The 24841-nt window shown below is 40.7% G+C and overlaps 1 protein-coding gene and 2 long non-coding RNA genes across 4 annotated transcripts in view; 1 reads left to right on the top strand and 2 right to left on the bottom strand.

The window, feature by feature from the left end:
• On the bottom strand, positions 1–11596 carry LOC128075225 (uncharacterized). Its single transcript, XR_008203700.1, has 3 exons — positions 11499–11596; positions 3889–8856; positions 1–3788 (listed from the first exon to the last, which is right to left on the bottom strand). It is a non-coding gene; the product is annotated as an uncharacterized LOC128075225 (long non-coding RNA).
• KLF13 (KLF transcription factor 13) overlaps positions 1–16772 on the top strand; it is a 29860-nt gene extending 13088 nt beyond the window's left edge. Inside the window, exon 3 of the mRNA XM_052671758.1 lies at positions 10961–16772. Coding sequence (XP_052527718.1) covers positions 10961–11253 — 293 coding nt within the window. The 3' untranslated portion in view covers positions 11254–16772. The remainder of the gene's footprint in view (positions 1–10960) is intronic.
• The window catches only part of LOC128075226 (uncharacterized), a 16618-nt gene continuing 4084 nt past the window's right edge, over positions 12308–24841 (bottom strand). For both annotated transcript variants that reach the window (XR_008203701.1, XR_008203702.1), the window contains 2 exons: positions 18448–18541; positions 12308–12491 (listed from right to left, as the gene is read on the bottom strand). This is a non-coding gene — a long non-coding RNA (uncharacterized LOC128075226). The remainder of the gene's footprint in view (positions 12492–18447; positions 18542–24841) is intronic.

Genomic DNA, 24841 nt, shown 5'->3' on the forward strand with positions numbered 1-24841 from the left:
TCATTTTATAGTTCCCAGACTTAGAACTTAGATTGAACAAGAATCTAAAAGGAAATAAGAGCAGGTGGGGACTTCTGTGATCTTTTCCAAGTGAAAATGATGTCCCGTGCTTAGAGTTCTGGAGGCAGCCTACAGACTTGCGTGTCAGGGCTAGTCTGTTAGAATGTCAAGTAATGCCCTAAAATAAACTGCATTTTCTATTATGCTGTACAGAACTTTTCTATCTATCTAGAAAGCTTCTCCTGAAGATCCTTGGCAACAGAAAAATTTATTTTGCAGAGTATTTCATTAGCCCCTCTGCTTTAGGCAGGCAGTCTGTTGAACTAATCTCTTGTACACAGAATGAGAAGTACCATCTCAACAAGCCAGAAAGGTTCTTCTTCTGACCCAAATGAGCAAGGCTGTTAAAGAGCAGATCTGCTAGCTTCTTAAATGATAAAGTGTAGCAGAGCATGAGTAAATATGCCTGAGGCACTAATAATTTATATTTTAAGAAGTAATAGAGATCTTTTCACTACAATTTGTATGCCTATAGAGCAATTGCATCTCGACATGAATATGACCTTTAGCTCTCAAAACCTCCATTAAGTGCTTACTCTGGCAATAAAACAGTAAGTCAAATTCACATCCAAGTTGCTTTTTAACTGCTTTATAGAGCAAGCGGTGGCTGCTGGACATTGTATGTCCATAGTATCCTTCCTGCATACTAGCCACATTCTGCACTGAAACGTAAGTGGTTGCAAGGCTAGACTATTCTGTAAGGGGAAGCAATGAAAACATGAGCAAGGCATGCAAAGACAAACAGTTATATTAAATAAAGAAGCCATGTTTGTATATATACGTACAATTTTATGAATTCCAAAACAGTGATGATGTTCCTTTCAATACCACTTTGAAAAAAAGATAAATGAATCCAGATAGTTCCTGCATTTCCAAAGAAAAGAGAGAAGCTTTCAAAGTTATGTATTCCAAGACAGCCTGGACAAAGCCTTCTTTGAAATATGTCTGTGTTCTATGTAAAATCTTCACATTATGGCTACTAAATCCAAAGCCATACTCGGATAACAGGATGCTAACCTGTACTCCTCCACAACCACATACTCACTTCATTCATTGCCAGTGCTCACTGCCAGAAAGGCCATGGCCTCTCTCCTGTATCACAGTCCCACATATCAGACATAACTGGTCTGTGACCTTGCAAGCACATGTCCAGCAAAAAAATACCATAGAACATGGAGAAACTGCAGGTTCTGAGCTGTACCCAGGGGTATGCTGAAAGAAACAGTGCTCTTGCAGTGATGCTTATCTACTGTAGCCTCTCCTGTTGCATGGTGTGCTCCCACCATATGAACTGCTGAGGCCTGAAGTTTCACAGACTCTGAGTGAAATTGCTTTGCAGGTCTGTCTAAGGAGGAATCAATCCTAAGGGCGTCTGTCTGCAACATCTCATTAATAACCAATCATTCCTATTTTGTATAGAGCATGACCAAGGTGGAAACACATGCTTTTGGAGAAAGCTTGAGACACTGGATTGGACATTCTCTAATATTCAGAGAACTCAGTGTATATAGCTATGAATTAACTCCACTGCTAACAAAATAATTAAGATAGCCAAGAAATAACATGTAGAAAAGACTGAAAAGCAAGCTGAAACTAAAAAAAGAGCAAGTTATCCACTCCTTTCTAAGTATGGGGTGCTTAAAGGAGATTGTTAGATGAGGAGATGCAAAATAAACAGGAAAAGTACTGACAGCATAGGATATAAAAAATGAGACTTGCAAGGGTTGAATGTTGAACTACTTGTATTTTCTAAAAAGTTGACCTGCTGTAAAAGTGTGCACATCAGAATATGAGCACATCTGTCTTCACGGAATCTGGTTCTGTTATTAAGAAGTAAAACTGGAATCCAGGCTTAAATGAGAAGTATGGCTTTACAATCTGGGTAGAAACTCTTCTGAAGTGTATGCAACAGACTTATGCATACCCTGAATGGAAGCTGCTCATGTCAGGCATCAGACCTACTGTTTTATTACCAGCCCATAAAGTTACTTCTCAGAACTGCCTGTTTCATGAAGCTGGATGCTCTGTATGGTTACTGACTGATGCTGCTCATAAACTACTTCAGTACCACCTTGCATTCTGGTACAACGCATCCAGAGTCAAAAACAAAAGTAAAATTCCCACTCCTTTTCTTCTTATGGCAAACTTTCAGTATTAAACTGCTTCCCTCAGCTATAAAGCTACACTTATAAACTCTAGTATCACATTTCACATATGTTGTGTTCTGTGAGGCTGTTGATTAAACAATTTGAAAGTTCACAGAGATATTTCATAGTTATAGCAAAGGGCAACTTTCCTATTTTTTGTTTGCTTGACTTCTAACAAAATAAGATGTCATCTTGTCTCCAAATCCTGGGAGATGCTGTGTGCATAGTATGTCATAACTGAACCCTCAGCGTCTATTCATGCCAAAGTATATGGACTTCAGTTGGAGGCAGATCACTTTCAACATCTTTCAAAATTCAGATAAATAAAGCACAGGTCTAAGTTTAGATGAATAATCCTTTAGTCTGTTATTTTACATAGCGGGACAACCTTCAATTAATTCGATAAGCTTTGCTTTGACAAGCATTTCTCTGTTTTTACTAGAAAAGAATAATAAAAAAATCATTGATGTATCAACAGAGAAAAGACTGATTCATAGGGTCATGTGATTCTTTCTTTGCAGTTACTAAGGCAAGTGCTGGTAACAGTGCGGGGAGCCAAAGTTTCACAATTCCAGCAGGAATTCAGCTGTCCTTCACACCAGATACATACAATTCATCATTACCTGTTTGCATGCTCTACCACTTAAAACATTTGAATTAATACATGAAGGATCAGAAACATTACTGGGAACATTTTGATGAAGTCAACTTTCATCAAAAGCTCTGTTTGAACCACTACAGAGGCAGTTTTTGCATCCATTTTATAGACAATGGTGATGTGTGATGTTTCAGTTTGATTTCAAACATTCTTACAATACAAGCAACTCCAGGTTTGAGGCTTTATGTTTAGTCAAACTTTTAAGTTCTTATCTTCCAAAGTAATTCATTAGTGAGTTTCATTAGGAGACAGCATGGACTGGAAGGCGATGGGGAAATGTGTGAATACATAATCTCTTTTTCCACTGAAAGAGTGGGCTGGAGAAAGAGAGAGTGCCAAGGAGTTTAATGACATTACGAGCTCCCATGGAACAGTCAGATGTCTGATCTAGAGCTGTTTTGAGCTTGCAGAGTAGGCTGGGTAACAAGTGAGGAATTCTGAGGCAGCAAAGGACAGGTCCAGACAGCCGTTCATAATGGAAACCTCGTGTTTCTGTTGGTACCTTAACTACACATTCCCTGCAGACACATTTGGTTCAGTTATGTCAGCTGTGGGTAAGCTTTTTTTTTTTTTCCTTCCTGGAAGAGGGAGAATCAATGCTGTGGAGTTCTCCTTTTTGGCTCCAGTCACTGATGGCACAACATTTTCATTAACAGCCTTTGCTGTTGAAACAGAAGGTGAGCAGTGCAGCTGAAACCATCAGTTTGTAGCAATACAATGCAGCATGCTGACACAAAAGCAGCGTGGACTGTGAATGACTAAGATCTTTGCCCAGCAGATACATTCACCGATGTCCAAATTATTACTTTTCAGATTTTATCGGGATTCATTTGATAAAAACTGTGTTGAGTATTATATACACTTGAAGAGCCTTCCTTCAGTCCCTTGTCACTCTAAAAGGCTTGAACTGGCTCATCAACTGGCTGAAAAAGAGGAATAAAATCCCACATACCTTCACTGATGTTACTGCACACCGTAAGAGGCCAGACTTGTCTGACCTGTGCTGAAGGCGCAACATTTTACCTAAGGAATGAAGAGAGCCCCTTGCACAACAGGCTGTTGGATACAGGCAGGGACTCTAGGCTGAAATTCCTCTGCTGCGGTGAAGCAATAGGTCCGACTTGCTGATTAGTACTTACAGTTTTTCGTTTTGCAGTCCTAGGATTTTTTTGAATTATATTTACTGAAAAATATAATTGATCATTAGAAAAGGAAAAACACCACCACCTTTTAGTTTTGTCCGTAATACCCTAATATGTTTAAAGAGTCTACTTACAGCATTTCTTTCTCTTATTTTCTATTCACAATAGAGATTCTAATGATCAGTACTTATTCTTAAATTCATAGAACTGGACAGAACAACAGATCAGAAAAATCCATTAGTTAACGAGCTACTATACTAATCCCAGGTGAGCGTCACTTTGCAAAGAGTCTGATACTTCAGTGTGGTTTGGAAATGACACACCTTCCTCTCCCTAGTATGCATCACTTCATCCTTTCAACATAACACAATTTAATTATCTTGCAATTAAGTGCAAAGGCAATGGGTCAGCTATTCATCTCCATTCTTGGTACAAGGCACAGGAGAGAGAAATTAAAAGTGGAAGTCGCTGCTCTTTTAAGTCAGCAACATTTCAGCTGTTTTCCTGAGGTTTAGGATCTGATGCCTCAGAGATAAGAAGATCCCGTAAGAGTTTTAGGTTTACTGAAAGGAATTTACAGGCAGCAATTGCAGGGGCCTAACTGAAAGAAAAAATACAGCATTCAGGTTGCATTATTTTAAAATATAAGGTTGCTTTCTTTTCTGGCTGTTGGATTCCTATTCTTGTAAGAGGTAGCTGGTCTTGATCAGTCACAGTTGTACAGACTAAGAGGTATTGCAGTAAATTTGAAGTGCAGTGCTTTCAAGATGTACATGCTAATACATTGCAATCATATAGAAAGACCACAGCAAATATGACTGAAGAGAGTTTAGACAAATACTATGTATGTGGATTTTGACAAGACCATCAGGAGGATACAGGCTGTAAGGCAGTTGCCACCATCAAGTTGTGTATCATTTTTGCTGGTCATCAAAAGAAAGCCTTACGCTGAAGCACCATCATAATTCTGTGGGGGGAAAAACATACAGAGGCTTCTCTTTCCTACCTGCCATGGCTGATTACTGCATTAATACTCAACGTATTAATGACCAATGTACAAAAACAACTGGTCTAACTCCATCTGGATACAATCACTAACTCCCCCAGAAACTTCGCTAAGAACATCAGAAGGGAAGATATAAAAACATGACTTGTGATGTCCAGATTAGGGAGGCATCCTTCTTAAGTGTACAAATTAGAGCACTACACAGGATCAGGAAATGAAAGAAACTTCTTTATTCACTTACTTAGGCTGGAAGGAATTCCTTGCTTCCATCTCTCTAGGAAGAGTGAAGCCAAATGGCATTTTTGGCAGCTAAGCCATGTGTACTAAAAACATGATATGAATGGTTGAAGTGATCATGAGATCCTAGTTTAGACTTGTAGTATTTGCTCCAGGAATATTTTCAGTTAGACTGCTATGATTTATAATTCTTGTAAAGGTGGACAGGGCACTCTGCAACCACCTTGGCACATTTCACCTGCAAGCCCTTTCCTGTTGGCTCTTTCACTCTTTGCTGCTATCCCTTGCATTTCAACCATGCCACATTTCAGACGAGTGAGAAAAAAGATGGCTGGAATAGTGACATTTGTCTGACACTATCTTTTCCTGCCATCTATTTTTGTCTATTTTGCAACTGACTTTATTTAGAGCCTCAGACACAACGCAGCTGAGACTAGATAAAAGCAATACATAAATATCTTTTAAATGAGAGCATTCTGCACAGAATGTAGAATGTTTGTGCTCAGACAATGCAAATGAAGATGCGAATTACACAATCATTAATTTACTAGAGAGGCGAGAATATAACCTCATCATGTTGTGAAAGGAACGGCTTGGAGTTTTGGGCAAGCAAGACTGACACACAACAGTCTTGCTGTAAAACCTTGTCATGCAGAGTGCTGACGTGGATGTGCAGAATAGTTCGCGTAACTCATATTGTTTAAATAAGTAAATGATGTTGGCACACAGTCTTGCTGTTTGACAGCTGATTAGCATATCTGAAAGCATCACCTGTGCCTTACTGTTAACAACTGACTGTGGTTAAGGCTAGGGTAGGAAGTCTGCATTATTTACATTTCTCTAGCATTGTAGGCATTGTTACTGCAGTATCTGAATGTGTGTTCATTATTTGGATTTGAGTTGTTCTAATTAGTGTTGATTATAAAGGTAAATCACACGCTGTAATCTGTGTTCTCGGATGCGATAACACGAGAACTTCCAGAGCAAATAGTAGCACACATTAACTTACAATGTAAACCTTCTGCTTAGATATTCCCCTTTCAAGAAGTATATGTGTCTAAACATCAAAATGAAAATGTTAAGACACAGAAAATAAACCAAGGATTTAAAGAGAAATTATGGTGGCTCGTGCTGCTCTTGCCCAGTAGTAGTAGTTCCATATGGACTCAGAAAACACAAGAGCCAACAACCTATTCAATTTAATGAGTAGGTTTATTAATAGAGATGCCCACACATTCAAGTGGGTTTGCACTTATGTCTGGGTATGTCCCTGTTGGAAATCTGAACTTCAGTTCCTAAAATTCCATCACATCACAGATGTTGGAAATAGCAGAGACAAACCCAATTCTGTCAGCAGGTCATGCAACCTCACTTGTTGTTGCTCTGGGTCCTAAGGCTGGAGGGAGTGTTATGTTCCAGAGCTTAATAACATGTTGAAGTTTTTCTTTGATTTGGGCATTTGTAATGATCTCCTGCATTGGGATTCTGGTATCTAATGACAGTCAAACTCATTCTGTAACTTTTCATTAAGAACATTACTTGTATCTCCTCCTATTCACTGACTTAATGGAGCCTAACACTGCTGAATTTGCTGTCTCTGTCAGATTTGGTTATCAGAGATATTTTGTACGTCTGAACAGACACACAAAAACATGACTGCATCTGGTTTGTATCATTTTGAACTAAGTCTCCCCAGTATCACAAATTTTAAACTGCCTGGTTTCAGTTTATAGGAATATGGAAATTTTTGAGTTTGGATTTTTTTGGTCCCTTTTTCAATACTTCATAAAGAAATCACTGTTTGTCTAATATCAAAGCTGTTTCTTATTCTCTTTCTCAAACTCAGAAGGTTAAAGGCTTGTATTTTAGCTATCCAAAAATGCTTGTTTATAACAAGAGAATAACAGAAATGAAAATATTCGTAAATATATGTCAATGCTATTGAAGGATGACTTTCTTTTTTTAAATAACAGCCAGTCTCAAGAAACACAGACTGTTTGGCTGGTTTTTTTTTGTTTTTTTTTTTTTTTTTTTTTTTTTTTTTTCCTCAGGATAGCATTTCCTTTCTTGGAGGAAGAGTGCTTCAGTTGCACATCTATTGAACTGTCTGCTCTTCATCCTCCCCACCCAGCCTGCTGCTGGTCAGTGTTTCCAGATACATCTTAATTTTGAATATGAAAGCGTAGAAATTTAAGAATAGCACACGTGGCACATTCAGGCTTCTGACTGTTTTCATGACAACAAGCAGTTCTGCCTGGTGAAGCAGCAGAACAGAGTAAAGATCACACAGCAAATTGTTTCTGGCTGACCAACTGCGGTTATGCATTTGGAATCCTGAAGTCCCAGGAAACAAAGAATTTCTTTGTGACTTCACAGCCTTGGCATATGCTTGAGGATGAGAATGTAATGCATCCCAAGTCTCACAACCTGTTTTGGCATTTCAGTCATTTGTAGGTTATATTTTAAATGTGCTCAGACCTACAGTACTTACTATGACTTTTAGTTGTTGTTCAAATACTGGATGCAGAATCACTGAATCATTAATCATCACTGAATCTGAAAAATACCTCTAAATTCATCTAGTCCAACAGTCCACCTACCACCAATACTGCCTACTAAATGATGCCCCTGAGTACCACATCTAATTGTTTCTTGAACAACTCCAGGGATGGTGACTACACCAGTTCCTTGGTCAACCTGTTCAGAGCAAGACAAATATCACATAGATGAGCTGGCAAAACAGAAAGCAGATGACTCCCAGGACTATGTAGGAGTGTCATTTATACCAGAAGGGAGTCCTCAGAATTATACGTGGATCAGGGTAAAGTCAAGAATGCAGCAGAAGCATGGTAAAAATGGAGCCTGGTAGACCTCAGATCTTGTTCCACCATTCCTGTAGTTTCACCATCTTTCTCATAAACAGACAGAGATGTCTTGATATAAATAACAGTTGACAAATATAAAATAATAGAGGACTTTTATGTAACACCATAAGCAAAGTCTGGCCCCATATCCTTCTGAATCCTTTCCAGCAAAAGTGCAGGGAGGGGTATTTTTTAATGCTGCTTCCAAGCATGGGCAACTCAGTAGTTTCTTTTGGCAGTCTGCTCTGGCAGACAATATAGTCAGCATTAGTAGCTATGTCTGTGCCACTGAAATAATTTCAGAAGTTAGTGCACCTGCAGAAGTCAGTCTTACTCAGTGAGCACTATGGGTTTCTTAACACAGCTGTATGTATATTTTTTCCTTTGAACTGGATGGAGTTGAGGGAGAAACAAAAAATGTTTTTGCTCGTGTAATCTTCAGTTAAGATCAATTGATCTTAACTGTGCTTCTCAAATGTGATCACCTTTTGGAATTCTAACTCAAGCTATGTGTGATGATGTGCTGTGGCAGAGGACATATTAAGGTTACAGTTTACTGAAATTCAAAGCCACTTAAAATTGTTAAGAATTAAATACTCATCTTTAAAAGGCATCCCTTGCCAGCCTCTGAAGAGTAGAGGTCTGAATTTCTTTTTGCTCCCTTTATTTTCAAGCACAGCTGTTTGTCTTTTGGAGACTCCTTAACTTTTCCTGAGGCTCATACAGCATGATAATATTCTTCCTGCCAAGATATAGCATTACAACTCTCAATATACACACTGACATACTTGACATGTTAAAAGATATCTCAAATACAGCAGTAAACATTTCCACATTAATTTATAGGATCAAATTCTGCAGTCATTCTATTAAGGCAAAATTCTAAGTACAAGATGTCCATGGGTCAGTGCTTATGCAAGACATCTCTTCTCTTGGCTGGATGCTCCTTAATGAGATTATGCAATCAATTCATATAATCTCATTCTCTCCATTACTGCTAGTGAGAGGACATTTATATAACAATTTGCCTGCACAGAAAACCACATGCCTTTTGTTTGAGAGATGAGTCTGATGACAGACTGAGAATTTTCACCTGTAGTTTTGAAGCAGCAGCTAGGTCTTTGCCTTAATTAAGACAAGTTTGTTCCAGACAGCACTCTGTGTTTTAATGGACTAATGACTCTTATACCTACATAAGACATTCAGCATTACCTCAACAATACAATTTTTCTTTGAGGAGGCATTGCTAAACCTCAACAAAGCTGGGAAGCACTCTAGAAAACAGATCACCACTAGAATGGTGCGAACTGCCAGACAGTACAGAGAAGAGCAACCACCAAGAAGATGTGAACCAAATTTAGAGACGGCTGAGGGGAAAAATATTTCCTAGGAAGGAGGAGTAGAAAGAGTAGACAGCAATTGGAAGAAAGACACGCACCCTCATTTTTTTTTTGTCTGGCAGGCAAATAATCACCACAACCATCATTAATATCAAATCAGGCAGGTGAGTATGATCCTGAATGTTCCCAGACAAATGTGGGGAGTGTTTCTAGTGAAGAATGTGTGTTGTTCTCTTTTGCAATGAAAGCAAACACACAGAAGACTAACTTGGGCAACAGAAATGTCCAAAGACCACTGCCTTACAAAAAAAGAAAAAAGCCATATCTCAAAGATGAGAAACTTTGAACCTACAGGCTAGATCCACCTGTCAGACCGTGTCATTGCTCTTGTTGCCAAAGTTCTAAAGTCCTGCAAGTGCATCTGTTGCATGTCCAAAATACAGGGAGAAGACTGGTGAATTTGGTTGCACAACTGTTTTTACTGGCATGTCCGATCATAGGCAGGAGTGTATCCAACAGATGACTGGATACATGATAAACAGCCAAAATATTTGCCTCCCATGTATTTCACATGTCATTCCTTTCAGCAGAATGAGATGTGTTCTCAACAGCTTACAGGAGAAGGCTCATGAGGACACTGAATGAATTTGCATGTTTTTTTTAAGCAACTAAACTATATCCAGTAAACCAGCTGGTGGGGCACTAAGTTTTTAATCTTTAGTTCTGAAAGCAGTCCTGTTCAACTTAGCCGCCACCTTCTCTTTCTCAGGCTGCACAGCTACTACAAGTGTGCAGCTGCAGGCCTTTGAGACTGCCATGCATGAGCACACAGTCCTGGGAGAGATGTTTGCTATGTCTGGGTCACTGGTCCTAGGCTCAGCATCACAGATCACGGGTTTTAGGATAGCTACTGATAGCGTGCCACTACCCTCACAGTGGGACGTTTATGTAGTTGAAATGCCTCCCGCCTAAATAAGACCAAAGGCAGTGAACAAGAGAACACATTGCACCTTTCAGCAAATGCAGAAAACACAAGCATGACTGTGGAGAACAGGAGGTGAGAGCCTCACATTTGGAGCCTCAGAATTGCCATCCTGTACTCTTACTGCAATTGTTTCCATTTAGCTATAGAGGGAGACTTCATAACACTGTCTGAACTTTTACAGTGAGTTAAACAAACACAGGGACAGCTTGGAAGCAATTATTCAGTAGGAATACAGTTCCAGAAGTAAAATCCAACGAACTGCCAGAGATATGAAATGTGACATCAGGGAAGGGCTAGGATCCCTGAACATCCAGTTATTAAACAAGGTATCAGTAGTTTGATTTAAAAGACTTTGTAAAATGGAATACCACAGTGGTCTCCCACCATGGTTGAGAAAGCCACTGCCTCCATCCCCTTGCATAGTAGCATCTACCTCACCCTAGCCTTTTTAACTTTTGCATATGAAAAACAGGGATAACATTGCCACGCATCTCCTAATCACGCCACGTTTGCTTCTGCAGGTGAGCGGCCTTTTGAATGCAGCTGGCAGGAATGCAACAAGAAGTTTGCTCGCTCTGATGAACTGGCCCGCCATTACCGCACTCACACTGGAGAAAAGAAGTTCAGCTGCCCTCTCTGCGAGAAACGCTTCATGCGCAGCGACCATCTGACCAAACATGCCCGTCGCCATGCCAACTTCCACCCGAGCATGCTCAAGAGACGAAGTGGGAGTAATTCAAGAACAGGGTCTGTCAGTGACTACAGCCGCTCAGATGCCTCAAGTCCAACGATGAGCCCTGCCAGCTCCCCGTAGACCTACCTGCACTGGATGTCAGCACTTTGCCTCTAATACCTAACGCGGAGTTCTGTTTGTGTTGCACACATTTTAAAGATCCTATCGCTTTCCCTCCTCAATTTTTCCCTGACCCCTACTTTTTATATATATATATATATATAAAATCAGTAAATAGCTGCCTCCCACTGCAATTTTCAGTCACATTTTCTTCACCCAACCACACAGCGGCCATTCTAACCTCATGGACGTAATGATGGACTTACATGTTCCACTTAGTGACTCCTGCTGTCTCAATATTTCATACGTTTTACAACCACAAACAGATCCTCTTGATTATTCTTTATAAGAAAATGAGAAAATCTAAAAAAGAAAAAAAAAAAATTAATTCACCTCAGGTGTCAAAAGTAGTTTTGTAAGACCAGATTGCACAACATGAACATACATAACACTTACAAATCAACTGTGTTGGATGGTGTCCCCCTTCTCCTTTCTCAGGGATGGATATTTATGTTACACAATAACTACAATGAAGACACACCCTAACCGCAGCCTTATTCTGTAAATAGATTTGCACTCAGAAGCTTTTTGTTAGGTTCTTTCACACACTGGGGAAAAAAAAAACAGACAATACAAAAACCAAACCAGTACTGGAATGTAGTACCAGACTCTTCTATTGTTTGTATTCCTGGCTATACATCTGCACCGGGGAGCATCTAAACAGGATCTTCTTTCTTGAAACTGCCCTCTGCTTTTGACAGCAAGCTACCTTCTCGCGCCACGATGAAGAGGCTCCCAAACCAACTTCCTATTCCAAAAATCTCCATGAAATTGATAAACTACTAATTATTTTTGTTTTATGCCAGATAAAATTCTGAGCAAATAATTCTAAACAAGATGCCTTAAGTAAATAATGTAAATCATGAGGAAACGCGTTTACACTGGGTAACACTGTATTACAAAGTGACACAGAATCTCAGAGGCATTCTTTTTTCTCCAAGTTCTTAAGCTCTCCGCACTGTGGAGCAGCAGGGACCAGCAGAACACTCAAACCAAACCACACTGACTTGAATGATTTTCTTTATCCTTTTGTTTTTTTTTTTTTTAATTATTTGTTTTAACTGAACTACGGAAATAGAGTAACTGAACCAATGCCCATCACTGGTTTATCAAGGTACTTACCTTCTGTACAGTTGTATCTTAGTAAGACAAATTGCTTAAGACAGCCTCTGTTTCCTGTTGTATTGCAATCATGGTCACTGATAAAAGGAAGAGAAAATTGCAAGGTATTCTGACTACAAAAATAAAATACGCATTTCTAGGTGTTACAAAAAAAAGGCATTTTAGCCCTCCTTACAGTTTCTTAAAAACAGAAATATCAGCATAAAGATTCTGTTATTTCTGAAGAACTGCTTCGAAGATAAAGGGAATCTTAGCTGTTTTTCAATGATTTTGAAGTATTGGGCAAAATATAGAGCACGAGGAAGTAGACCTTCATCATGTTTTGCATGGTAAGAAGTACAGCAAAAAACCAGAGCACTGCAATGTCCCAGAGACATACGCTTTGTTTTGACTGGTTCTGATGGTGCATGCTATAAATCAGCCTTTTTGATCCTGGAATTTTGGGTGTTTTCTTGTTTTTACTGTAGATTATAAAATGCAGGTGAGTGTAGCACAATAAGGCAAAACTCTCTATGCCAAACATGCCATTTGATATCAAGTTAATGCTTACCCATTCCAAATGAGCTTGTATCTTACTTGCTAGCTTGCATTGATCCAATTCTGCAAGGTTTTTTTTGTACTGTATATTAACTGTGAGAGGCTAATATAGATTCCTAAGTAGTTTCATGGGTACTTCCATAATATATACGTTATTGCTAATACTATACTTGTATGCATAAATTTACAGGCAGTTCAAAGTGCAGATATTTCAGTATTTTCTCATGTTCATTTGCCTCAGATTTCACCTCCAGAAAATCATCATCTTCCCCTTCTGAATTGGAAGTCATGCTAGGCACAGTTCTACTACTGCATTTACAGACAATGAAGGAACAGGGTTCTTTTGTGAAACAAGCATTGCTGGATTTCTGGGATGAGCTGCCTAACCACTGTATAGTACAGGAAAGCCAGATTGTTTTACCTCGACAGATTTCTTTTTTTAGATCTCAGCTACTGAGATTAAAAAAGAGTGAAAACCTTATACTATTCAGGTAAGAGGAATTTACATTCCAATCATTTCTGTGACTGATAAAAGTGTTCTCGTGCTCTAGTCAGGAAAGGCGCAATTAAGATATCCAGCTAAAGGAATTTTACAGCTCAGCTGGGCCATGTGCTCATACTTGCAGTCATAAACACGTTTGTCACTATCGTTAGACCATAAGAGGGATATGGAGGGAAAAAATAACCTAAGTATCAGCAACAGTCATAGATTTTTTGCTCTAACTTCAGTTTGTTCTAAAATCCCCTTCTCCAACAAGAGCATCATTTAATCTTTAGCAGAGGACAAACCACTCCAGCCCTCTCACTACAGCGTAACGTTCACCATGAATCAGTAGATACACTGCAGATTTTTATAGCCTCGAGAAGGAATATTGCCACCATGTTATTGGTACAAGGATTACGGGAAATAGAAATTACGGGACAACCTATTCTGAGACAAAAACTAGTTAATCTTTAACTCAAATAGTAATCTAAAACATTTTATGTATTTTCCTTACAGAGATTGCTAACAGCAGTAACTCGAGGCTATGATGAAAGAAAAAAAAAGACTGGGACAAAGTTGAATTTCCAGTTGAGCCAGTTCATCTAATATGAAGGCTGTGAGACTGCATGTAGCCAAAATAGCCACACTTTCAGTAGATTCTCTGCAACTTGCCATTAAATTTATTATTATTATTATTTTTAAACATCTTAGCTGTAAACACCTCAGAGTCTGGTAGGCTGACAGCTGAATTGCCAAGTTTTAAAATCCTGGTTAGAGCTTCAGATCTCTCCATTAAACACGTAGTAAATGATAGTTCTAGGATACAAAAACGAATTCCAAACCACTGGTAGTTTTCAGTGCTGAATGTAGGAGAAAACGTCTCTTGATATTATCATACATGAAGTGAGAGTTTGGGGTTTTGCCAAGCAGAAAAACCAGCAAGCTCTTGTGACTCTGCACACAATTTTTTCTTCTCAGATTTGCAGATATAAGAAGTCTGAACAGTTTGCATTTTTAAATCTGGTCACTTGTTCAAACTAACCTCAGATTTTTACCTTTTTGTTGTTTCACCCAGCTGTGTGACCCAATCTGGTCTTCTCGCCTAGCAGCTGGTACTGCATGCTCAGGAAATAACTGCTCTGGGAAGGTGTGAATTTCGTCCTACTTCTCATTTCCCTGTGCAATCTGTTGAGGTGCATCCTCACAAACTATAAAGTCGCCTTAATTTTTTTTATTTTTTATTTTTTTTAATTTCAGAACCCAGGAACGGGTTTATTAATATTAAAAAGCCCCAAGAGTTGCTTTCCTTTTCTTCAGCCATGATTCTATCTTCCTTTCAGGATCTGAGCTGATCTGCTTTGCTATAAAAAAGAGTGCAAATTAAAATCACCACCCTACTACCATCATCCAATTGCAACTGAAGGCACTCACAGTCTCCCTCCCAAACTATCAGCTCAGGTCTTAGCATTGGGTCAAGATGTTAACTGTAGTACATGAAAACAGAAATGAAAGAAGTATTAATGTCCTCCAGATGTCTAAGCAATTTTTTTTGCTGATATAAGACTTGCCCTTAGAAACTCATTCCATTAACCCCATCCTACGCCCAGGATTTCTTTTTCATCCTCCTTCTTATAAAGCAGTCCTGGTAAACCACAGGCAGCTAGATTTTATTGTGAGAATTCTTTATATCTGCAAATTACTTATTCTTTGCTCTTGTAATACATGCATAGCATTTGCTTACATTACATAACTGCAGAAGTACATATTCATAACCAAACATTGGAAGCCTGTGTTTGGTAACACCTGATTCTCGTTCGTACCCAACCTTGAGTACTGCATTAATACTTGCAATAACTTTCAGTTCTGTGAGCATGTGTACACCCTTAAAACCTCATTACCTTCTACCCAGAAGTTCAGCGCTTTTCTTTTTTCATGCAGTCAGACAGGAAAAAGCTGTCTAAGAAGCTTACCTGTTTGAAGGTATTCACATTCAACCTGGTTTTCTTTCCCAAGAGTTTTAGGATTTGCACTGTGTGAAATGCATTCTTGTTTTGGGGAATACAATTTATAAAGAATAAGAAAAATGAATTCTGCATACTAAAGCTTGCTTTTCCATTGCCATTTGATTTACTTATTTCACCAGGTGATGCCTACAAACTGACTTTCAGGTGCTGTTTTACTCCCTCACACCATCTGTTCATGCATTGGGTGCTAACATATAGTCTGTGTCAGTGAACAGAATGATGAACATCTGTATTTTGAACATTCTGGAAGATAATTTTCTCTTTGCTATGAAAGTGGTGATGTGCTGGAGCAGGCTGCCCAGAGAGGCTGTGGATGCCCCTGGAGGTGTTTGGGGCTGGGTTCGATGGGGCCCTGGGCAGCCTGGTCAAGTATTCGATATGGAGTTTGGTGGCCCTGCATGCGGCAGAGGGGATGGAGCTTCATGATCCTTGAGGTCCCTTCCAACCCAAGCCGTTCTATGGTTCTGCAAAGCTCTAGCTTTAGGAAGTTGAGAATAGCCAAACTCTACTGGTTTAGCTCATAAACCAGAAGAGAGAATGCAAGAATCCACTGATATACGATTTTTTTTAATATTAATTTTTAAAGTGTATGCACACAGATGTCTATATGTCTATTGCACAGTATGTGTGTGTGTGCATACATAAATACATAGCAGTGTATATGCACTACACTAAGAATAATGAAGGGATGTCTACAGAGCAAAACTAGGTATCCATTTCATTCTAACTAGCGATGGGTCTGAACCAAAATCCTAGATCCAAACAACATTGCCTTTGGAAAGTTTGAATCTGGACTGGGTTGGCTTTTTTTGAGATTTGTGGTTTAGTTTCATCTCTGGTTACAGCTGTAGTTCCTTACGTGTACACGCATTGTGAGGGATGTGTGTGCATGTGCACATGTGCTTATCCACGTGTGCCTGCCTCTGTGGGTGACAATGTGCGTGCCAGTAAGTGTGCACATGTTTACATATGTACTTTCAGCTTTCGGGAACTGTAATGTTACTGGTGTCATCTTCACCTTCTCCTGGACAGTTCTGTCTACAGCACATGAATACTTCCATGGGTCACTTTCAACTCTATAAATCACTACATTGAAGTATTACAGTTGTACAGTTATATATTTCATCTATACTTGCTCTGCTGTAACTTTTTACGTATTTTGTACTTCATAGATTATATATTGTGATAATGTCTATACAGCAACAGTAAAAAAAGCAAAAAGGAAGAAAATTAACAACTGTAAAGCATCGTCTTAACATGTATGCATGGTTAGTGACGTTTACATTTTTCAAAATAAAATTTGTTATATGAAATGTTGGTTTTCTTATAATTTTGTTCTCTTTACCGGTTTAATACCCCAGCTAGGTACTACTCCTGCTGTTAGTTTGAGAATTGATGTGTTGTTCAATATCTGTTTAAATTTTAGCCAGTGCTACTGTTTAAAATGGGATTCTTTTAAAACCACTGAGAAAACAGTTATGTGATATTTGCTTTGCAATCTCTTTTGTTTTAACTGGTATTTTAGAGTTACATAGTGAAACTCCTTTCTCAAGACTGGTATTTACTGTGTTTTACTGTATAAGATAGTTACGGGATAAATGCACACCAACTGAAGAGTTAACCATCCTTTCTTTCAAAGCTCAGCTCTTTGCACATTGCCACAAGTGGCAATGTCCTATCAAAACACCACTAACCTAATCTCACCGTGCTCCAAGACGTTTTCTTTTCTCATTTCAAAGATGATGAAATCAAAGGGCAAGTGACTGATTTAATTCCTCAAATACATGAGGCTTTAGCAGGTACATGTCTTGTCCCCTTGGGAATTAACACCACACTCTCAGAAAAATTTTCTTCCCTACGGTGATTAACTCTCTGTACAATGCTATATCTGAACTAAAAAATAATTTGAAGGAGCAGACTCCTGTTGAAAGGTGAAGGCTAAAATATCCACACTAAGCTAGGAACAACTCTGGAAATTACTATAAAAATCAGTACATTTTCTTGAGAATGAGTGATTAAAATGGTTCAGAGCAAATAACCTAGAGGAGCATTATCTTTAATGAGAGGTTTCCCCATGTGTTTATTACCATGTTGAACTGTCAGTGCTATTCATCATCTCCGATTATGCATCAGTCAGCTTGTATATCTCTGTGTGCCTATAAGCAACTGCCACTGTATAATTTATCCAAAGAAAGGACCTAACTAAATCACATAAAGGCTTAAATATCTTAATGCAGTTTTATGCAGTATTTTTTATCTAAGAGTAACATACTCTTTGGGCATGCAGTGGACTGCTTTGATTCTATTAGTGAACCCTCACTGAAACAGATAACAAAATGTTTGTATCCAGCAGAAAAATGTGGGTATGTTTCATTCTTCTCTTCAAACATCAGCATGATGCAGTTTCTATCTGTTTATTCTGCATGTCTGTGTTATAATTGGGTAATTCCAGGTTGCCATCCTCAGGCAAAAGCCTTGGTAAAGCATCTAGTATCTAAGTGAGTTGAAGTTCCCTTGCATACCTTGCCTATCAGTCTGATGGCTGAACTTCTTCAGCTTCAGACCCACCTATTTCAATTTCTGTCCTTGAACAAGAAGGCTAGGCAGCTGCTTTGGAAGCTTAGTTGCTTTCTGCTAAATCATTCCTATGGGTGGAGAGTGACATGTTTGAACTTTCTGGAATGATGAAAAGAGAAACAAATTCTTCTGAAAGGATATGCCTTCTCAGCTTCAGTGTAGATTGCTGCCTCAGTATGTAATGTTATGTGCCTCCCCACCCAGACATTCACACTCTGCAACGTACATGTTAACACACTGTCATCCACAAAAGAAACTGCTCCTCTCGAGTCGCTAAATATATGGGTTTCTGTCTTGCCTGTGACTCAGCACTTGTCATCAGATGTTCACAGACTTGGCAGTAGTCCATCAGTTCAGAAGAAAAGAGATAACGCTGCTAGCATTAAGATGAGAATTTCGTGTTACATTTACCTGTGTCCTTTGGAGTGATTCACCTTATGGTTTGCAGCTCCAGCTATTCAAGGAGACACATCCATGACATGCCTTGACGGTTTTCTGCAAGAGACTAAAATGGCATAAATATAAATAACGCAGTCAACAGAAAGAGAAAAGACAGAAGACACGCTGGAATAAAAAAGAGGCAAGGAAAATGAGACAAGCTGATTGTTTCTAGCAGCTGACCAGAAAGGCTGGCACACCAGAATACATGTGTGGCTTCCTCAAGAATTCCAGAGCAACCAAGCTAGACAGCATCTCCAGTGGGCAGATCACTTCACCTCTTCTAAGAGCAGTGTAGGAGGGAGGTATGTCAAACAGTAGTTCAAGCACATATGTCAAGTTAGGTACAGTGCACTGCTGGCACAGCTAAGACTTTAAAGAGAGAAGAAGGGATTTTTTAGTAGTTTTTTTAACCCATACACCAAGCAAAGGAAGAGAGTCTCAATGCCCAGACATCTGAGCATGAATTAACAATGACTTCGGGAGTCAGATTTGTGCTGTGGGCAATTGAGAGAACAAGATTACACTGAACAAATTTGGAGAAAAAAAGAGGGTGGAAAAGAGAGTGGGGTTTTAGGCAAGAACAGACCCCAAAAGTCTAGGAACACTGCTAACAAAACCTCAACTTTATCACTTCTGTGGCCCTCTGCTGGGCTCCTTCTAGGAGATTTCTGTCTTTTGGGAACTAGAGAGCCCAGAACTGAACACAGTATTCTAAAAGTGGCCTAATCAGGGCAGAATAGAGGGGGAGGATCACCTCCCTTGACCTGCTGGCCACGCTCTTTTTAATGCACCCCAGAATCCCATTGGCCTTCTTGGTCACCAGGGCACACTGCTGGCTACAGCCAACCTGCTGTCGTTCACCAGAACACCCAGGTCCTTTTCCACAGAACTCCTCTTCAGCAGGTCATCCCCTAATCCAGATTGATGCACGCAGTTATCTTCAGGTGCAAGACTCTACACTTGGTTTTCTTAAACCTCATCTGGTTCCTCCCTGCCCAGCTCTCCAGCCTGTCCCAGGTCTTGTTGAATGGTAGCACAACCTTCTGGTGTGCCAGCCACTCCTCCCAGCTTAGTATCACCAGCAAACTTGCTGAGGGTGGACTCTATCCCTTCATCCAGGTTGTTGTTGAAGATGCTGAAGACAACTCAGCACTGACCCATTGGGAATATTGCTAGTTACAGTCCTCCAACCAGATCCTGCACCCCTGATGACATCTAGTTGAGCTCTGCCAGTCAGCCAGCTCTCAATCCACCTCACCATCTACTCATCTATCTGACACGCTCTAAGTTTTATAACAAGGATGTAGTGGGAAACAGTGTCAAATTACTCTCTGAAATCAAGATAGACAACATTCACTACTCTTCCCCCATCTCCCCAGCTATGATGACATCACAGACGGCTACCAGGTTAGTGAAGCATGATTTTGCCTTTGTGAATCCATGTTGACTCCTGATAACCTTCTTCTCTCCCAATTACTTGGAGAGGGCATCCAGAACAAAGTGTTCTGCCACCTTTCCAGGTGTGTAGTTTTCCAGATCCTTTTTGTTGTCCTTTTTGAAGACTGAAGTGATACTGGTTATCCTCCAGTCTTCTAATACCTCTCTCACTCACCAACACCTTTCAAAGATTAGATAGAGAGCGGTTCAGCAATGTGTGCAGCTCCCTCAGCACACATAGGTGCATCCTATCTGGGCCCATGGATTGCTGTATGTTGATTTTGGCTCTCTGACCAGATCCTCCTCCACCAACTGGAAGTCTTCCTCTCTCTCTTACTCTCTTACTTTCACGGTCTGGGGCTGAGGGCTGGTCTTAGCATTAAAGACTGAAGCAAAGAAGGCATTCACAATCTCTGTCTTCTCAGCATCTCCTGTTAGGGGGATCCAAGGCATCTACTCCACTTCGCAGGGGGCCCACATTTTCCCTAGTCTTCCTTTTACTGTTGGCATTCTTAAAAAAAAACAACAACAACAACAACAACAAAAAACTCTCATTACCCTTTACCTCCTTTGCAAGGTTTAATTCCAAGAGGGCCTTAGCCTTCCTCGTTGCATTCCTCTAATAACTGTAGCTCACCAAGAAAAAGCAGCTCTGTTGTGTAATTGCTGCCTCATCATAATTGCAAATCAAGGATCAACCTGCCCAACCTGACTGGCACCCGGAGGAGTTACATTTAATCTCCGGCTCCTGCTGGCAAGAACAAATGTTCAATAGGCCAAGAGAGGCTGGCAAAAGGGCAGGGCTGAAGGGCTCTTGATGGCAGGTCTCTGCCTAGCTGACACGTGTGCTCTGCGTCAGTGGAGAGCATGCCTGCTGGGGTGCACTGCAACAGGCCTGAGCCTGCTGGGCTGGTGCCTGCAGGGCGCTTTGCAGAGGGCTGCGCAGTGGGGCCCAGGCGTAGCCACATTTGCAGTGCATCCTGTACCTCAGCCCACGGTGCGTGCTACTGCTTCCCTCACAGGGGCCAAGTCCAGGCAATACTCTTTCTGCGTGGGTTGTTTATGCAAACAGAAGTGCTGTCTGTAGACCAGGAAATTCAAATCACCGTCCCCAAGTTTATACATCACACCTTTACCACCTTATCACCCACATCACAAATAACTTAGCAAGTCAGTAATAATGTGTATAGAAGTATTAACATCAAGAAGAACATCAAGAACATCTAGAAGGCTGCCTTCCACCAGGACTAAAGGCTGGGATCCTGCCATCATTACATGTGCTTTGGCAAGAAGCCCACATGAGTCAGTTGGAAGTGGAAATCGAAGTCGACCCCTGTCTTCCACATTCTTCAGACCACAGGAAGACCACTGAAGAGTTGTGCAGGTATCCTGAAGTGCTGCTATTAAAGTATTTGTCTCTTGGGACTCGACATCACCAACTTACACTGTGCACTGCAAATACGGAAGATTCACCTTCCCTGCCTAACATCTGCCTAACATGTCAAGATGTCCAACCTAATATTGCAGGTGACTTAGCTGTGCTGATATGACACTACTTAGACTGTAAAGTAGCCCTCACTCCTGAGGCAGAGCAGGGTGGACATGAGGACATGACTGAGAAAAAAAAGTCAGTTCGAGATCACAAGAGATGGTGCTCGGAGAGTTTCAGGTGTGTGACAGCATAGTAAGAGCAAAGACACGAAATAATACGGGAAAGAGAATCAGCAGCAATAAGTGGGAAAGGTGAAGTTCAGAGGATAAAGATCAGTGCATGGGGTAAGGCAATTTCTAGAGAGCAAAAGAAAGGGCTAAGGTACAAAATCCAAAAGGAGCTCTGGAAGAAGGAGTACAATGGCTCCTGTGATGGCATTTCCAACTGACTGAATGGTGAGATGTGCCAGTGCGTAATAAACAGGACCGTGCGTCCTTAAGAGACCAATGTTTGCATTTTCCCATGCTTTCCTATTGTGGAGATAACTTACTGAGTCATTTCTCTGATCCTGGAGACAAACGGAACAGACACAAAACATAACAAAACACAATAGCAACGGGAAGAGAGAAATTCCTCCCTCCCCCTTTTACCACACACGTGTTTTACGTAAGAACACTTAAAGCCTCCAATAGAAGAGAAACAAGGAACAGACTGACAGAGCTTTGCGGTGCACATTTTTTGAATCAAGGTCACCTTCTCCACCATTGCACGAACAGTTAAAACACGAATGCTGCAGTTCTCCAATCTGTTACTTTAAAATATTTTGTCCCGCTGCTTTGGTTAGAAGTCTTACCTTCCAGATTTTCCACAGACAGGGAATGGTAAGAGGAATTTGCTAGCTTTTTTAAACTTCAAAGCCCTTGACTTCAAAGACCCTGCAATTTTTCTCTCAAGCTTCGTGCCCCACCCTCTGGAAAAAAAAAAATGCCAGTTTGGGAGTCTCTCTAAATACCACATTTGGAAGCTTGCAGACCACAGCCTTGTTTTCATATCACACATCTAGAAGTCAGCGTGACAGCATCACAATCTCTGCAAAGGGGAACGATGAACTGGGCACCCCACTAGGCTGGTAGCCAGGCCAGCTACACCAAGACTTCCTATGCCAAGCTGCAGAATTCACTGCTGACCAAACCCAAGCAAAGGACAGTTTCTCTCTTTAACCTCTGTTACTGTGCCAAGAACTATCTCAAGTCCTTTGCATTAAAGACAGTAACGTTCCATGAAGTCACAACGTATTACAAAGGTTGGTTCCAAACGCAGCCTTTTTGTAAACTCTAGAAATAGCCAAAAAATTCCAAGCTTTCCAACGTAGCAGCCTCCATTCACCCTGCAGAGCACAGCAGGCTGGGAGGAGCAGGACAGTTTGTCACAAAGCAGCTCAGTGCTGGCACAGCCGGGCAGCAGGGCAGGCTGCAGGTTCTCAGTCGACCCATGTCTGCCTTCCTCCTGCGGAAGAGGAGCCCACGAGGCTGGGGCTCAAAGGCAGACACAGCACAGCCCAACTTCCACAACTTCCCACTGAGTGGCGGTTTCACCTTAACGTGCCCTCAACTGGATAACTTGAGTGAGAAAACAGAGGCGAACCCAGCAAACAGGAACTCTGCAGAGGGTGGGACAGTGCAAACAACAAGACCAGGTGAATAAATCAGGACTGGCTGTTGGCTTCCCTGCAAGGAACCTTCCATTAAGGCTCCGCTGTATATTTTTGGACTCCACCTCTCTATTTTTAGGAGGGATAATTAATGCAGAAGGAAATAAGGAAGGAAAAAAAAATAAAGCCTGGAGTCTGAAAATGGAAAAATTTGTATTCTCCACAAAATTGTCCACTATGATTAAGGAGGAGTAAAAAAAGGGTTCTATTTCATGAGTAAAAATACGCTACAAATCACTGTAAAAATTATATGTTACACAGTATTTGCTAGGAGAGGGGAAGTATTTCCAGAAGACAGCATTTCCCCACTTAACTGTTATTAAAGAGGAATGAATGCTCAGCTTTAAAACGCAGCTGCACTCTGGCTGTGTGTCAGGGCAGCTCTCAGCTGTGCTCAGGCTGTGGGTGCCTCTGTGCTCTGCGCTCTGGCTTTGGGAAGGGCTGGCTGACCTCTGACAACTGGCACGGGCTCTGTCCAGCTCCCTGCCTGCAGTCAGCAAGAGAAAAATCACAGGCAAGTTGCTGAACACTCTCACCACGTGCTGGAAAACCCCAGGAGCCACATGCAACACTCATCCCAGCGCAGTTGTGAAACAGAGAAATACAGCCTAACAGGGAAAAGCAGGTCCTTAAAATAATCTGCCTGAAGTACGAGGCTCTTAAAGCTAGAAAATGTTGTTGGTTGGTTGCTGGTTTTTTTTTTTTCCTTAATGAAAGAGAATATTCTCAGAGCAAACAAAACCAGAAGAGCTTTGCCCTGCTCTTCTGTTTGTGTCTGCATTCCCCACCTCACTCGGAACAGCACCTGTCTCCAAGCAGCCTCCCTGCTGCTGCTCAGCCTTGCACTGTGCCTTGCAGCCAGGAGCGCTCTCTCCACTCTCCTCCCTGGAGCAGCACCAGCTCATTGCCACCCAGCCACAGCCCACCTTCACTTTACATACCACTTTTTCTACTGCAAGGGTCACTTTGTCTTAGACTGAATCAAGCCTGTATATTCCTGGCACCACAGGGAAAACTGATGTGAAATGTTTAACAGCAGCAGAACATGTCAGGAAGCAGCATCCAAGTAATGTCTAAAACAGTACCTCCCTTTTAGGTGCCCCAGAAGTGTCTTTGCTTTGAAAAGCATCACACAAAAAATCATCTTTTTAACTAAGAACTGCTATTTCCTCAAAGAATGACTGAGGTATGGGAAAGGTTGTAGCTAGGAAAAAGCTCTGGGAAGTATTCAGTACTATTTCCTAATCATACCTTTCCTGCCTGACAAACACTTGCTGCTGTGCCTCTAATCAGAACTTCTTTCAAACACAGCGGTTGAGGATCTGTTTATTTCTTTGCTCAGGGAGATAAACATCAGCTTCAAAGAGTTAAAAAACAACTGGAAGAATGATGACATGCTGCAGGGTGTCTTTGCTAATGAATGGTGTTTCTAATTTTAAAAAGGTTGGTAGATGTGACACACTGTAAAGAGCATCTGAACTACCCCATGCTAGGCACATGTAAATACTGCAAAGCACTACACAGTAAAAGGGACGCTGAAGCATCTGTATTTTGTATGCGTCCAATTACTTTTGATAATAAAATGTCAGAGTAGTATTGTCTACAAATCCCAGAAGCCCAGATTCATGAGATATTTATGCTTGAGCTCCTGGCTTCTCTGATTATTTCCTCAAAATCGAGGTCATTCTAAGAATGACAGAAGCCAAAAGCAAAGCAGACTGGCTGTTGTACAGGTTTTATCAGTAATAAGATACACAGTCACCCCTAGCTCAAATCTAAGCCCA

This window comes from Tympanuchus pallidicinctus, unplaced genomic scaffold (assembly GCF_026119805.1).
Source record: "Tympanuchus pallidicinctus isolate F22 unplaced genomic scaffold, pur_lepc_1.0 scaffold12, whole genome shotgun sequence".
Classification (NCBI taxonomy): Eukaryota; Metazoa; Chordata; class Aves; order Galliformes; family Phasianidae; genus Tympanuchus; species Tympanuchus pallidicinctus.